The 15,086-nt window shown below is 38.4% G+C and overlaps 3 protein-coding genes across 6 annotated transcripts in view; 2 read left to right on the top strand and 1 right to left on the bottom strand.

Annotated features, from left to right (window-relative positions):
• Positions 1 to 15,086, top strand: part of LOC311304609 (vascular cell adhesion protein 1) — a 660,847-nt gene that overhangs the window by 205,746 nt on the left and 440,015 nt on the right. The gene's annotated exons all lie outside the window — the stretch shown is intronic.
• dock6 (dedicator of cytokinesis 6) overlaps positions 1 to 15,086 on the top strand; it is a 53,342-nt gene that overhangs the window by 10,050 nt on the left and 28,206 nt on the right. For all 3 annotated transcript variants that reach the window (XM_084418942.1, XM_084418941.1, XM_084418943.1), the window contains exons 6-21: positions 652 to 864; positions 1,200 to 1,285; positions 2,400 to 2,466; positions 2,595 to 2,744; positions 3,499 to 3,579; positions 3,898 to 4,054; positions 5,309 to 5,433; positions 5,544 to 5,637; positions 5,723 to 5,885; positions 10,158 to 10,275; positions 10,881 to 10,951; positions 12,025 to 12,163; positions 12,416 to 12,517; positions 13,999 to 14,085; positions 14,184 to 14,415; positions 14,518 to 14,682. In XM_084418942.1, the coding sequence (XP_084275068.1) occupies positions 652 to 864; positions 1,200 to 1,285; positions 2,400 to 2,466; positions 2,595 to 2,744; positions 3,499 to 3,579; positions 3,898 to 4,054; positions 5,309 to 5,433; positions 5,544 to 5,637; positions 5,723 to 5,885; positions 10,158 to 10,275; positions 10,881 to 10,951; positions 12,025 to 12,163; positions 12,416 to 12,517; positions 13,999 to 14,085; positions 14,184 to 14,415; positions 14,518 to 14,682 (2,050 nt within the window). The remainder of the gene's footprint in view (positions 1 to 651; positions 865 to 1,199; positions 1,286 to 2,399; positions 2,467 to 2,594; positions 2,745 to 3,498; positions 3,580 to 3,897; positions 4,055 to 5,308; positions 5,434 to 5,543; positions 5,638 to 5,722; positions 5,886 to 10,157; positions 10,276 to 10,880; positions 10,952 to 12,024; positions 12,164 to 12,415; positions 12,518 to 13,998; positions 14,086 to 14,183; positions 14,416 to 14,517; positions 14,683 to 15,086) is intronic.
• angptl8 (angiopoietin like 8) lies at positions 6,635 to 14,238 on the bottom strand. Of its 2 annotated transcripts, XM_084418977.1 has the most exons (5): positions 14,171 to 14,238; positions 7,884 to 8,139; positions 7,055 to 7,195; positions 6,864 to 6,974; positions 6,635 to 6,780 (listed from the first exon to the last, which is right to left on the bottom strand). In XM_084418977.1, the coding sequence occupies exons 2-5, from the start codon at positions 8,106 to 8,108 to the stop codon at positions 6,769 to 6,771; spliced, it is 489 nt and encodes a 162-aa protein (XP_084275103.1). In that variant the 5' UTR covers positions 8,109 to 8,139; positions 14,171 to 14,238; the 3' UTR covers positions 6,635 to 6,768. The 2 variants fall into 2 exon arrangements, with proteins under 2 accessions (XP_084275103.1, XP_084275102.1); XM_084418976.1 differs by lacking the exon at positions 14,171 to 14,238 and having other exon boundaries at positions 7,884 to 8,253.

Raw genomic sequence — 15,086 nt, 5'->3', positions numbered from 1 at the left:
CTGAGAAATTGCCTGGATAAATGATCAAATTGTTGAACAGTATTTTCTTTTCTTTTTTTGTGTTATTTTATTAAATTATTATTAAATTAAAGAATGTTGTAAGTGAAACGGAAAAATAAGGACCAATATGGTCTTTGTAAAATAATCCAATTAACATGTTAAAGGTATAGCGGAGGATTTTCCCGAATTTTAGAAAAGAACCGCCCTCTCCACTTTTTGAAAAAATGCACATGCGCAACACTCTACCTGCTCCCGAGAGGGAACGCCTATTAAACGTGTGCACGAGAGAGCACGCACGAGCTAATCATAACTTACATTAACTTTTACTAGCAGTGATTTTAAATGGATTTCTCCAAATAGCATGCCAAACTTTACCTGTCAAGTAGAAACTTCGTGACTGAGGCATCAGTGGGAAGCCCAACCTGTGTTTTGAGCGCGCGCCATCGTGTGAATCGTGTGCATGAGCACGTACGACGGCCTTACGTAAACATATCACCAGAATGATTGACACTTAGGAGGACCAATAGTCTTGATGATCCACCCGGAAAAAGAAAATCCTCCGCTATACCTTTAAACTAAGAAATTGGCAGGATAAACTGTTATTTTTATGGTTCTAATAAGTGGGTAATGACAGGTTTGTGTCTGTGACAGGATGACTCCAAGAGGAACTCCGTGTCGCTAGAAGAGACGCCGCGGGGGAGCTGGGCCTCCAGTATATTTGACCTGAAAAACTCCACGCCTGATGCGCTGCTGCCGTCTGTGCTGGAGCGCACGGCTCCGGAGGACATGGACCGCCGCAACTCTGAGAACCGCCAGCACTGCCGCCACACTGATCTGCTGGGACTTTACCCTGCACCGGATGAGGTCTGAAATCTGAAATCATTCAAGTCAGTGTGAGACTGTGTGTGAAAGAAAGTAGAGTCTTCTGTGTAGGAGACGATGAGTGACACTCAACACTTTTATGTAGGAGAGCTGTCAAACGCTGAAGTTCAAAAGCAGAGACGTCTCTCTGATGATCCATCTGCGATTTTGTTTGATCTTGTCAAACATATTCTTTGTCTTTCCTCCGTCTCCTCCGCATCGTCGCTGCTCATCCTCTCGCTTTATGTCTGTGTACACATTGTTTCTGATGACTGAGCAAACGTTGCCATGGTGCTGACTGAGCCGTAGTCATGATGACGGTTCTTTGTGTTCGACAGGACGAGGCCGTCGAGAGGTGTGCCTTCCCTGAGGTGCCCAAAGAGCACACCGGCCAGAGGATCATGGTCAAGTGTTTGTCGCTCAAGTAAGGCTCTCAAGCAGCCCATCCAATCATTCAGTCATTTTATTGCTGAGGTCAACAAGTGGCTGTTGTCTGACCATTTTACACAGATAAATCAAACATTTGTTTTCAAAATCCAAAATGGTTGCTTATACTCTTTGATGTACTCTTGATATTCCAGCAATCTAATGTTAAATGACAGTTCAGTGTTGTTCTTTTTAGTCTGCGCTAACTCAGTCTTGTTCAGTTCTTTTGGAGTCCTTGCTCAGAAAGCTGAATTCATTTGTTTCAAATTAGTCCCTTAGACAATATACTTCCGATCTATCTATGCTATCTTCTTCTACCCTAGTTAGTACATGTATTTAAAAACAAAAATAGTGGCTACTGACTTAACACCCAGATCAGTCCCAACTCTTTCTACAGTTTCTACAGTCTCTGGACAAACAGACATTCTTTATCAATTCCTATAGACTCCAGAGAAAGGACCAAACCTTATGCTAAATGGTTATGGCTCCTACAGTCTTGGAAGTGTTTCAGATATTTTCTATTTCAATCGATATTTGACAACACTACTTTGCACTTAGACATAACATTGTCTATAATACAATATAACAATATAACATTGTAGTAGTGACTACGTTACACTGCACTGCTGAAATCTGCTGGGTGTTAATGTCTAGATTAAAGACGCATCTCTTCAGCCAGGCATTCATATAATATTTTTAATCTTACAGTTAAATCCGGCCTCTAGTTCATAAACGCCAGAGGAGAACTGGCCCCCGACTGAGCCTGGGTTCTCCCAAGGTTTTTTTTTTTCTCCATTAGGTCACTTGATGGAGTTTTTCGGTTCCTTGCCACTGTTGCCTTTGGCTTGCTCAGTTGGGGATATTTTGGGGATATTTAATGTAATTTTATCAATCAATAAATTCCATTAGAAACAAACCTTGTTGTATTATTTTAATTTAATACTGTGAAGCTGTTTTGATACAATCTGTATTGTGAAAAGCGCTATACAAATATACTTGACTTGACTTAATGTCAAGCCCTGACTGTATTCGTTGATTGAGATTTAACACACCTTCTGATTACACATTCACCCTGAAGAGTTAAGCCAACTGCACTGTGGTTGTTCTTCCAGATTTGAGATTGAAATCGAGCCAATATTTGGATCACTGGCTCTGTATGATGTCAGAGAAAAGAAAAAGGTATGACCTAAATATTCATCACCTTTTAAATGTTTGTTACTGAAAAGGTTGTGGGTTCAAATCCTGTGATGGGTTCATGATCATTCATATGCTGCATCCCTTTCATCCATGCTCCTTCCCTCCCTTAGATTTCGGAGGATTTTCACTTTGACCTGAATTCGGATCAGATAAAAGGCTTGCTCCGACCCCACACCCCCAACGTAGCCATCTCCACCCTGGCCCGATCTGCTATCTTCTCCATCACATACCCATCTCCTGACATCTTTCTAGTCATTAAGGTATGTCCAGCAGGGGGCGCAGTGCCACATGTCCTATAGAGGGTGCAGGAGGAACTCTAGGACAGGGGTCGCAACCAATGGCATGCATAGCTAAAGAGGTGTATGCATTTAGTTTAAAGTCCCTCTTTAAGTCCCTCAAACTTGCATACAGACGTACATTATGAGGTAACAGTCGCACAGCCTCTTTTATTTAGTTAGGAGTTATAAATACTAAAACATTTTCACTGCAAATAAATATGCATTTTATGCATTATTTATATATACACTAACTTAATATTCATCAAGAATGCGTTAAATTGATCAAACGTAACATTAAAGACATTTACATGTCTTGTGTTACAAAAGATTTCTATTTTAAATAAATGCTGTTCTTTTGAACTTTCTATTCATTAAAGAAAAGATATTGAATCAGTTTCCACTAAAATAAGCAGCACAACTGTTTTCAAAAAGGAATTCTATTTATCAAGATATTTTTCATGAGAATGTCAGGACTTTAAGCTTTAGAGAGGTTGGATGAGGCAACAAGACAAGGAACTATATCAAACAAGTTTTTACCAACTTTTCTTTAGTTGGTAAAGCTTGTTTGATATAGTTCCTTGTCTTGTTGGCTGAAAAAGACAAAGAAAATGCTTGTTTTCCTGAGTCCTGACATTTAAGCCGGTCACTGTGGATATATGTGTGTGACAGTTCTGTCACCTGGCCTCAGGCCTTTGGGACATCCTTATTGTTGAGCTCTGCTGTATTTGTGTTTCAGCTGGAGAAAGTCCTTCAACAGGGAGATATTGGCGAATGCTGTGAGCCATACATGGTCATGAAGGAATCCGACTCCACTAAGGTACGAGTGTACCATGGGTTTTTGCATGAGTATTTCATCAGACACATCTGGCATGATTATGGTATCTTCTGAGCGTTTCTCAACCTGATCTGGACTACTGCAATATTTGTCATTCTTTTTCAATATGAGCAAGGTCCAGTAGATGCTGGAGCCCTTTACTGTCACTGTATAATTCTGCTGCCAAGTTGCTTTTTTTGGTTGTTTGAAATGGCATGATAAATGCTGCTCATCCATTACCTTTACATGGGGGCTGTGTAACCCAGATGGTGGTTATGAATTGATTCACTGTTTTTCACCTTTGTGTGTGTGTGTATGCAGCATAAGGAAAAGCTGGAGAAGTTGAGGACTCAGGCCGAGCAGATGTGCACTAGGCTGGGACGTTTCCGGATGCCGTTTGCCTGGACCGCAATTCATCTGCTGAACATCGTCAGCAGCGCTGGAGGGATAGACCGCTCAGATTCAGACTCAGACACAGGTATAAACCAGAGTCAACACACTTTTTGTTTTAAAGTTTACTTTTTATTGATTTCTTATAAGTAGTCACCTTGAGGATGTCCCTGAAATGAACACACACAAGGGATAGGCATTATGTTTACAACCAGGGCCTAAAATTGACTTTTTGCTACACCTGCCAATTTAAGAAAATTTACCAGCCATAAATATTTTTAACAGATTAATCCTTATTAAAGTTACAAAAGTTATTCAGTCAAGAGCAAAGAGTGATTGTTCTTTGTCTTCTGTTGATTGATTAACATTAAAAACACAGAAAGCAGATGGAAAATTAGGCTGCTGTCACTTTAAGAGCTAATGCATGGATCCAATATACTATTACACATGCGTTTTATTTCCCAACTGTCTACGTTCAGTAAAGACATAACTGACTATGTTATGTTTACTAGGATACTTGCCAAAACGGGAAGTTTGAATATGTCTGTTCAAGTGCAAGACGTGAAAGAGAACTCTATTCACTATCCACTATATTTTTGGGTGTGTGCTTCAGATGTTTAAACTTCCCACACACGCGAGTAACGAATTGAGTTCTCTTTCGTGTCTTTTTGTGCTTCAGTAATTCAATTGGCAAGGCTTAAACTTTCCTGACGATGCAGCACAGCCCCTTCGAATGTCCAGAGCGTCGTTCATGTTTGTTCATATTTTTAAGATTTTGCATTGTTAAAATGTATAGAAATGTACCAGCCAACTGGCGATTGACACCATATCATATACTCGCAACTTATATCTGTATATTTGTTAGCATTTTTCCAATATTCAATAAATGTGCTCCATCATTTTGATCCAGAAATACCTTAGCTGTGTCTCATTTTGAAGGGTGTGTTCTCCTGAGGTCCCATTTGTCTGCCGCAATATGTACTAACATTTAAATGAATCATTTGAACATTGTGCTTACAGCTGTAATTAATTTCTGTAATTACATCTATATTCACACTGTTGACTCACCCTTAAACTTACCCACACCAACAAACCTGTCATAACCGTAGCCGGATCCCACCTCAACAGCAGCACAAGTGTTTTGCAATTTAACGTCAAAAACAAATCATTGTTATGTACAATGTACTTATTGTGTTTATAAGTACATAGTAATTAAAGACTCTTAATATAACGTGTGACTGTTATATTGAATATAGATATTCTATATTAAATATTTAATGTCACCCAGCCCTAGTAGCATGACTCAGTTATATAACAAACAGCATTTTGTCATTCCTTACAGAGCGTAAGGGGACATGGAATGAGAGGAAGAAGAAAGGTTTTGAGAGGATGAGTGTAGGAGAGGACATGTGCAACTTCACAAACTTCCGGCCAGCCACTCTCACTGTCACCAATTTCTTCAAACAGGTCAGATCTCGATTTTTTTTTGTGTCTTGTGTTCTGCTGATGATAGTATATTAGCATGATTTATTGTTTCCCTCATTAAATTAATGCTGCGTGTTTCTGTGGCGCTACAGGAGGGGGACAGACTGAGTGATGAAGACTTATATAAGTTCTTGGCAGACATGAGGAGGCCGTCATCTGTCCTGCGTCGACTCAGACCTGTGACGGGTACCTGGCTGCACTTATTTTTTTTTACCTCCGTTATATTATTTAAGCATTTTATCACACCCCGTCGGTCTCTTTCTCCGTCTAGCTCAGTTGAAGATAGACATCTCCCCGGCTCCAGAAGCTCCTCACTACTGTCTGTCTTCAGAGCTGCTTCACGTGAAGCCTTATCCTGACCCACGCGTGCGCCCCACCAAAGAGGTGCTGGAGTTTCCCGCTCGCTACGTCTACACCCCACACACTACCTACAGGTAATAGAGCAGAAAAGAACAGATAATATATCTGAAAGTGTCATATAAAACTACATTCTGAGTGTGAACTCATATGAAAAGTCCCTTTAAGGCAAGTCATTTCACTCTTGGCCATCTTTGAAACGCCTCTCGGCAGCTCCTATTTCTTTGAATGGGGAACCATTACATTCTCCAAAGCTGTTCAAGCTTTTGATTAAATTTCATATTTGAAATCACCACTGAAATCTGATAACAACTGTCTCACAATTTCCATAGCAACTAGAGCTTCTAAGGGCAGCGTATGCAATGACTTAACGAATTGGCGATTGGTTATTTTATTTAGAAGGCGGGACTTATTCTGCCATATTGCACTTTCTCCCATTTATAGTAATATGAGTGCACGTCTTTGTATATCTAAAGTCTTTGGTGAGAAACTCTTGTGTGACTAAAAGACATAGATCTAAGCTATTATCCATTGATCATCCTCCCCTCTGCCAGAGTTCACAAATCTCATTCATGTTTGTGTTGAAACATTGTGTATTTTTTTCATCTCATTGACACCACATCACTCATTATACTTTTATTAAATAAGTTACAAAACACAAATACATATACAGATATATATTATGATAATTATGTTTTGTGCTATTATAAACATATTATCCATATTATAACATTAAGAAAATAGTAAAATATTTGTTTCTGTGGTTAGGAATTGCATACAAATATTTTACATAGAAATTCGCTCTGCTCGTGTTTCCTGAGGCCCAAAGTGCGTATAAAGTGATTGGCAAAGTGGACATCTGTGTCATTAATGAACATGTAATTGGTGAGATCCGTTTGCCGTGCCATGAATGGAGTGTTGATGAGGATTGCAGTTCCTCCTCGTAGGTGATATTAGCGGTTACACCATATTCTGAAATGAGAAGCAAGTACTGACATGAGCCGATGATCTACTGATGATCACATGTTTACTAGTAAGTCAGCACTCAGGCTTACGTGTTTCTGTAAATCAGCCAGCTGCTGGTTTTGATTCTCCAATTTCAGTTTCTGTTCTTGGGTCCACTTCATCAGATCCTTCAGGATAGGGATGTTTTTAAGTGTTGTGCCCTGTCAGAAGGATATGGTTGGGTATTTACAGATGAAACTGTAAGTGTGTTAATTGAAAGGCAGCTTTGCATCTTAGCTACCTTGATCTTGTCTGGGACGGCGTTGTTTAGGTTTTCCTCCAGGCTGGTTAGTTTTTTCTTTAGCTCTCCCTCCTCCAGCTCCACCCTGGTGACTGTTCCTCTGTTCTCTTGGACCTGAATCTGCAGTGCTTTCATCTGAGCCTGCAAACAGACCAGCTTGTTGAGCACACTGACCCAACTCCATTTGGACCAACAGATGTCTGCACATTAGCTGAGACTTAAGTTGAAATCATTATTTGTTGTCATTGGCCAATGCTGATATCTACAGCATTGTTATTCCAATGTACAAGTAATATACTTTAATATAGTGTACGTCCCATTTTCCCTCATTTAGTGAATTTAATTTACACAATTCTAATATTTACTCAATTCATTTACTCAATTCAATAATTAAAGATTATATCATTAATAAATATCAGCCAAAATGAAATGAAACCGTTTTGCCAGAATGGTAGCTGTGGGGTAAAGTGTGTCAGATAATTTGGGGTAAACTATGACAGTGGCTCAACAAAAAAAATTATATACATCTCAGTAATGAATCAAATAAAATGGAAAATATAATGAAATACTAATACTATTACATGTATATAATTGGGCAAATTACATTTACTCCTCCTTGCCTAGAGGATAACTTAAGTGAAAAGTGGCACAGCTTACCCCACTCACCTCTGCTTAATATTCATAGACGAAGCTGTTAGTACATTTTGGAACGGACACTAGCACTTCTGTTAATTGGGGCAGTAGTTTCCAAATGCCCGATTGAACAGCCTGGCTAGTATTTCAGCCTGTCATGAATGCATGTCATTGATCAAGTGACTCATAGGCTTACCTGAATGAGCTGAAGTTTCTCTTTGATCTGTCGCTCGGTTTGAGCAGCCTCCTCCGTGTCGTGCCCCAGTCTCTTAACCTCGCTCTCGGTTCGGCTGATGGCTTTTATGACGCGGGCCAACCTGGCCTCTGTGCTCTGGTATATGTGGTGCAGGGACTCGCTGAACTGCACCACGCCATACATAAGGATGTTCACGTCATCCGTGGAGGCCGGGTTTCCCCCCATTTGGAAAGATTTCAACGGCGATGAGGAGACCCTGTTCACACACAGAGTCAGAAACAGCACACATAAAGCTGCCTGCATCCTGTTCTCTCCTTAAAAACAAACTGTGACCGCCACAGGTGCAAGGAAACAGGCTGTTTTAATGTGCATGCATTGCAACATGGTGCTGCTTTTATAAGCTGTGACCATGTTGGACATTGGGAAATCAGCTGAGACACAGGCCTATCAGAGCTGCGCTTACAGCTGTGTGTGTGAGAGAGAGAGACAGAGAGACCTTGACTTATGTTGGCCAGACATATTTTTAGTGGTATTTAACCAGAGACGTGCTTTGCAGCCTGTATGCCAATGCACTCTTCTCCTTTAACCTCAGAGGTGCACAGATCATCCAGTGAACCCTTTGTCACACACTGCCATTTTAGAACTATATAAAAAAGAGATTGTAAACGATTGCTGCATTATTTATTGAAAGATCATATTTAGCGTCACAGGAAGAGATACAGTAGGGGTTCAGTATGTTCATGCCGCTGCCACATGTTCAGTGTTTGATTTGGGGTAAAGTCAAGTGATTTGTAGTGCCTTTCATGTCTATTTCTGTCCCTGTTCCTAAAACATGCAGATGAAAGAGTGTCACAGTGCTCCCCTTGTTTAGAATAGTGTGGTCAGAAAATATTACTAGAATTAATTGCATGAAATGCTGATTCATTGATTAGAATTAATCTCATATAAAATATTTGCTGAGAAAAGCTTTCAAATGAAGATAATTCAAATACATGTTTGTTACAGATGGAAGCATTGATCTTTCTCTCCATATGTTTTTCTCTTGACTGTTTACATAAGTAGTTTTGACCGTTTACAATAGGAATTGAAGCTTAACCATTTATATGAGTAGTTGTAAACGTTACCGTTTACATTAGGAGTTGAAACAACCATTTATATTAGTAATTGTAAACTTGACCATTTACAATAAAAATGTAAGCTTAACAATTTTTATTTGTAAACTTGACCGTTTACATTGGGAATTAAAGTTGAACCATTTACATTAAAATTTGAAATCTATCTGTTTATATAGTAGTTGTAAACTTGAACGTTTACATTAAGAGTTGAAACGTAACTGCTTACGTTAGTAGTTGAAACTATACTATTATAACCGTTAATAATAGTAGTAGTGGCAAATGAAGTTTAACCATTACATTAGAAGTTAAAACTTAACCGCAAATAGCAGTTGTAGACTTGACCTTTTACATGAGCTGAAACACTTAACCTTAAGTAACTTTGCATTAGGAATTGATACCTAAACATTTAAATCAGTAGTTGGCGTTAGTATTTTAGGTGTAACCATCTATATTAGTAGTTGTAATCTTTACCATTTTCAAAAGTAGCTGTAAACTTGACCATTTACTCTGCCGTTCAAAAGTTTGAAATCACTAAGACATGGTTTTGAAAGAAATGTATGACTCTCTTGGAATTAACATCATAGAACATTATTAATGTTGCAAAAAATCATTGCTGTTTGAATGACTGTTTAATAAATAAGTTTTACAGTGATTGTAAAGCCTCATTTTCAGTGCCCAGATCATTCTAATATCCTTGTTTGGTACTCAAGAAACCTTTCTCTTTATCTCAGTATAGTTGAAAGTGGTTGTGCTGCTCAAGGAAGGCAATGCAGTGTCTTTTTCAGTTGCCAAATTGAGGACTCTTGCATTGCTGAAGTCCAAATTTGCTTTCAGACAAGGAAGCACCTTTCTCGAGAAACTCGTTTTAGTGACTCAATCTATTGTCCTTAGTGGTGCACACTCAAGCATGGCCTTCATTTTGGTGTTGAAAACAAGGAAACAAACTGTGTCTAACCAGTGAGAAAGTGGGAGAAGTGAACTGAAAATAAAAGTTATAATAAGTATAAAAGTTTCATAGACTTTGCAAACTTTAATGGGGAGTGTGCATAATAGATCTGAACTTTGAGTTTTATGTCATCTACAGGCCTCTCATAAACCATTGCTGGTTTGATTTAAAAGGGTTAATTATTTAATGTATTTCCATCTCTCTCCCCCTCAGGAACCTGTTGTACATTTACCCTCAGACTGTCAACTTCAATAGCCGGCAGGGTTCAGTGAGGAACATTGCAGTGAAGGTGCAGTTCATGGCAGGAGAAGATCCCAGCCAGGCCATGCCTGTGAGTCACCGATCACACCCACACCCTGTACTCCCTCACGGCTCTAGTCACACTGTCAAAGCATATTCTCATGGAAAGACAAAAAACATTTGGAATTATGCAAGTACATCTGATACGATGATCTCATCGCTCGGATAAACCTAATTGTGCACATAAAAGCTCTCCAGATCTGTGCCAAGAATATGACAGCGCCTCCTTAAAACACATCGATCCACATCACGGTATTTTAGCTCCAACTAAACACACAGGTTACATTAGTCACTCCAACCAATTCTCCAGATGGATTAAGAAGCGCTCTGGGAAATTTTGGAGATTTCAGTGAACTCGCAGACACAGGACCTTTTACATTGGGTTAATCTAATCAAGGATTTTAGAAACTCCCTAATAGTGTTAGTGCTGCATTCGCACACCAGTTGCTCACTCTGAAACATCCGTAATTTATTTAAAGCTCAGTGTGAGGCCAGTGCAGTGCAGGTACATTAGAGGCTAAATTCACTTTGTGATAATTAGCAACATCATGGCTGAAATGAAACACCCCAGTGACATCTAGTGGAGCCGTTGAGCTGTGATTCACCAATGTAATGTGATTTCCACCCGCTGAACAGGTCATCTTTGGAAAGTCAAGCTGTGCAGAGTTTTACAAGGAGGCGTACACCCCAGTAATCTACCATAACAAGTACGAACCCATGTCTCATTCACTATTCATTACAGAATCATCACTTTTTATGTCCAGAATTGCATTTCATTTACTTACAACAGTGGTTAATTTTTGACTCAAAGGCCTCCAGCAGCCTCCATATATATATATATACATATACATATATATATATATATATATATATATATATATATATATATATATATATATATATATATATATATATACATACATACATACACACATACAGTAAAAAATAGTGAAGTATTATTTAAAATAACTGTTTTCTCTTTTAATATATTTTAAAATGTAATTTATTCCTGTGATCAAAGCTGAATTTTCCACATCATTACTCAAGTCTTCAGTGTCACATGATCCTTCTGAAATCATTTGAATATGCTAATTTGCTGCCCAAGAAACATTTCTTATTATTAGCAATTTTGAAAACAGTTGCGCTGCTTAATATTGTTCCCCAGGATTCTTTGATGAATAGCAAATTGAAATTACTGCATTTATTTGAAATAGACATTTTTGTAGGTAACACTTTATTTTAAGGTGACGTAGTTACGCATTTCTACATGTACTTACTATAGTAATAACAGTAAATTATGCATAATTACAAGCAACTAACCCTAAACTTAATCGTCACTCTATTGTAAGTACATGTAGTTAATTCATATTTCTCAGTACTTATTTGAGTTAGTACAATGTAACCGTCACCTTAAAATTAAGTGTAACATTATAAATGTCTTTCCTGTCACTTTTGATTTTTTTTTTTAATGCTTTCATTTTGTGAGTCTAGAAGTTTTAAAAACTGTTCCTCGATTTAAAAAAAACATTTAACTCTTGATTTGTATGTTGTTGTTTTTGTTTGTTTTTAGCATTTTAATGAAGTTAGATTTGTTTTAATATATTAATAACATCAAATATATTAAAATTATTATTATTATTATTATTATTATTAATTCCGATAATAATATATTAATTTAGATAATTTTAGGTGACCCAGTTTAGTTTGCTGAGGCCCCCTAGTGTGTCCCAGCTCCTTGGTTGAGAACCACTACTTCAGTCTCCTCTCTCCATCTCTGCAGGTCCCCGGAGTTCTACGAGGAGGTAAAGATGAAGATTCCTGCCAACCTCACCGACAACCACCACCTGCTCTTCACCTTCTATCACATCAGCTGCCAAACCAAGCAGAACACCCCCTTGGAGACGCCCGTGGGCTACACGGTGAGAAAAGGACCCCCCTCTCTTCTCCTCTTCCTCTCTTCCGTCTCCTCACAGTCACGCTCCCACAGCGCTGGAGAAGCACTCCAGGCTACCTGATGAAACGCTCCCCTCTGTGTGACCCTGAAGCATATCCTTATACGTCACCACAGTAGCACCCTTCCCAAGTTGCGGCGTCATGTGATTTGTAGGCCACCTACAGTATGCTAATGTTAATAATTTGGGTTTAATCAGAGTTCATTTTGCTCCCCACAGTGGATCCCCCTCATGCAGCACGGCCGCCTGCGCACCGGATCCTTCAGTCTGCCCGTCTCTGTGGAGAAACCTCCCCCCAGCTACTCAGTCCTCACTCCTGATGTAAGACATTTATCTTGCACTGGGTGTTTGTTTATGCATGTGAGAATGAATGTGGAAGTGAAGGATGGCAGACCGATTTCTTAATTTCTCATAATTCACAGACTACTACTACCTGCCACAGACTACTACTACTTTCAAGGAAATTGATGTCTCTCAAGACCTTTTTTAAAGCACTAGAGACAAAATTTCACAATTAATTAATAATAAATAATTAATATAAATTAATAAGTAATTCTTACCATTATTATAATTTTTTAATAGTATTGATTATTATTTTGAATCTCACAAATCTAGTTTTTGAACTGTATTTAGATATATTCCAAATAATGCTATTATAAATATTTAACTGTGCCAAAAGCAACTATCACTTAAAATGATAATAGAAATGGTTATTTATTGGACTAATATTTTACATAATATCAAATTTAATACAAGAAGTCATTGTTACAATCACCCCTGTAAGCATCTTTCCAACAACCAAGATAAAATATGTATTCATTTAATTCAAAGGCATCAATACCCTAGACAGCTGTGGAAAAATATTGGACATCAAAATAATATTTTTTTTCTCAAAATCGTTTTCTCAAAGTACAATGTGTCATCACTCTTGCTTATTTTTGACTGAAGAAATTTAGCCCATGGTCTCCCCTACACCAAGTCCATCTTAAAATTGAAAATAATAATAATAATAATAATAACTTTAGGTGCCTATGCACCTTCAGAGCGTGGCCACTAATAATGCCCTTTTTTCCCCTTTTTTTGCAAATAAGTAATATTGCAAATAACAACTCAAACATTTTCTCATGTTGATGCTTCATAACATTCCTGGTGCTTCTAGTCGAATGTGTTAATTAATATTCATGAGTCTGCCTTTTAGCAATTTAGTAAAGCCTACTGGGCAAGCTTCACATAATGTAATGAATAATATTCATGAGCCAAGAATAAGCCTTGGTGACAATCATGATAATGATTTTTCATGTATGGAAAAAGAGCAGCTCTGACATTTTTAATAATCAGTCCTTTTGTGTTCCACGTGACAAAAGTCATACAAGTTTGGAGCCACATAACAGATAATAACAATTATTTATTAATTGTAATTATTATTAGTTAAAATCAAATGGAACACCTGCAAAATGTGAGGGAATTTTTCAAAACGGTTCTTTCCAGGCTTGGAAAAGTCGTAAAAATTCATAAAATGATGAAAAATCATTTTTTATCATTTTATCGTTTTTCATCCATTTTGAAAGACTGGAAAAGTCATGATAAAGTGATAGAGAAGTCATGAAGATGTGGGGACCTTATTGATTGAGCAAATATAAGTGTGAATGGGTAATTTATGGCATAGCGTTTTAGGCAAACAAAGTTTTACCAACAGAAATAATCATGCAACCTAATTATCCAATTTACAGATAACTCTGTAAAATCTGAGGAGGAATGAGAATGTGAGGATGAGGATATGTTGTGTCCTGTGTGTGTTTCAGGTACAGCTACCAGGAATGAAATGGGTGGACAACCACAAAGGAGTCTTTAATGTAGAAGTGACCGCAGCCTCCTCAGTTCACACACAGGTAATGAAAAAAAGGAAAAGAAATCAGAAGAAAAAAAAACATTGCACACATATATAATGTAAGTCTATTAACATGCTTATTTTACCTTCTGTATGTAGGATCCACACCTGGATAAGTTCTTCACACTTGTGTATGTTCTGGAGGAATACTCGTTCCCTTTTCGGCTGAAGGATGTTATAATCACAGAGGCGAATATAGAGGCGGAGCTGAAGGCCAGCATGGCCGCTCTTAAGGGCGCGCTGCTGGACACTTGCGTGCGCTTCCTGCACCAACTGATGAGCAAGCTCATACTGCTAATTGTACACCCTCCTGTTATAGCCGGACAGATCGGTTAGTAACACTGGATCCGGTCACTACTAATATTACCTTTTTTATACACACATTTTGGTGTTTCCTTGTGTAATCCATTTCCTCTCCTTCCTCCAAATGCAGTGAATCTTGGCCGCGCTGCCTTTGAAGCCATGGCCCTGCTGGTAAACCAGATCCATAAGAACTTGGAGGGAAACCAGGACCATCACGGTCGTAACAATCTGCTGTCCTCCTACATCCACTACTGCTTCCACCTGCCCACAACAGAGCCTTTATCTCCCCCTGCTGGTGAGTGGGAAATACAGCTCGCAAGCCACAAAAATGGTTTACATGTCATGTTCGCATGTGAGATTTGAGAGATGTGTTATGCAAAACATATTTCATGAAAGAAATAGTGTGGGTTTCAAACAACTGTTAATTTTGGCTGAACTTTTAAGTCTTGAAAAAGTTATTGAACCATGGCTAAAACTGTAAAAAATATCTAACCTTTAAAGGGTACTCCACTTTTTTCGGAAATATGCTCATTTTACAACTCCCCCAGAGTTAAACAGATGAGTTTTACCGTTTTAGAATCCATTCAGCCGAACTCCGGGTCTGACGGTACCACTTTTAGCATAGCTTAGCACAGATCATTGATTCAGACGAGTCCAGTAGCATTTCTTTCAAAATGACCAAAGAGTTTCAATATTTTT

The sequence above is a fragment of the Rutilus rutilus genome, assembly GCF_951802725.1.
Source record: "Rutilus rutilus genome assembly, chromosome: 1".
Classification (NCBI taxonomy): Eukaryota; Metazoa; Chordata; class Actinopteri; order Cypriniformes; family Leuciscidae; genus Rutilus; species Rutilus rutilus.
The sequence above is the reverse complement of the archived record's forward strand: the minus strand, read 5'-3'. Positions and strand labels throughout refer to the sequence as shown.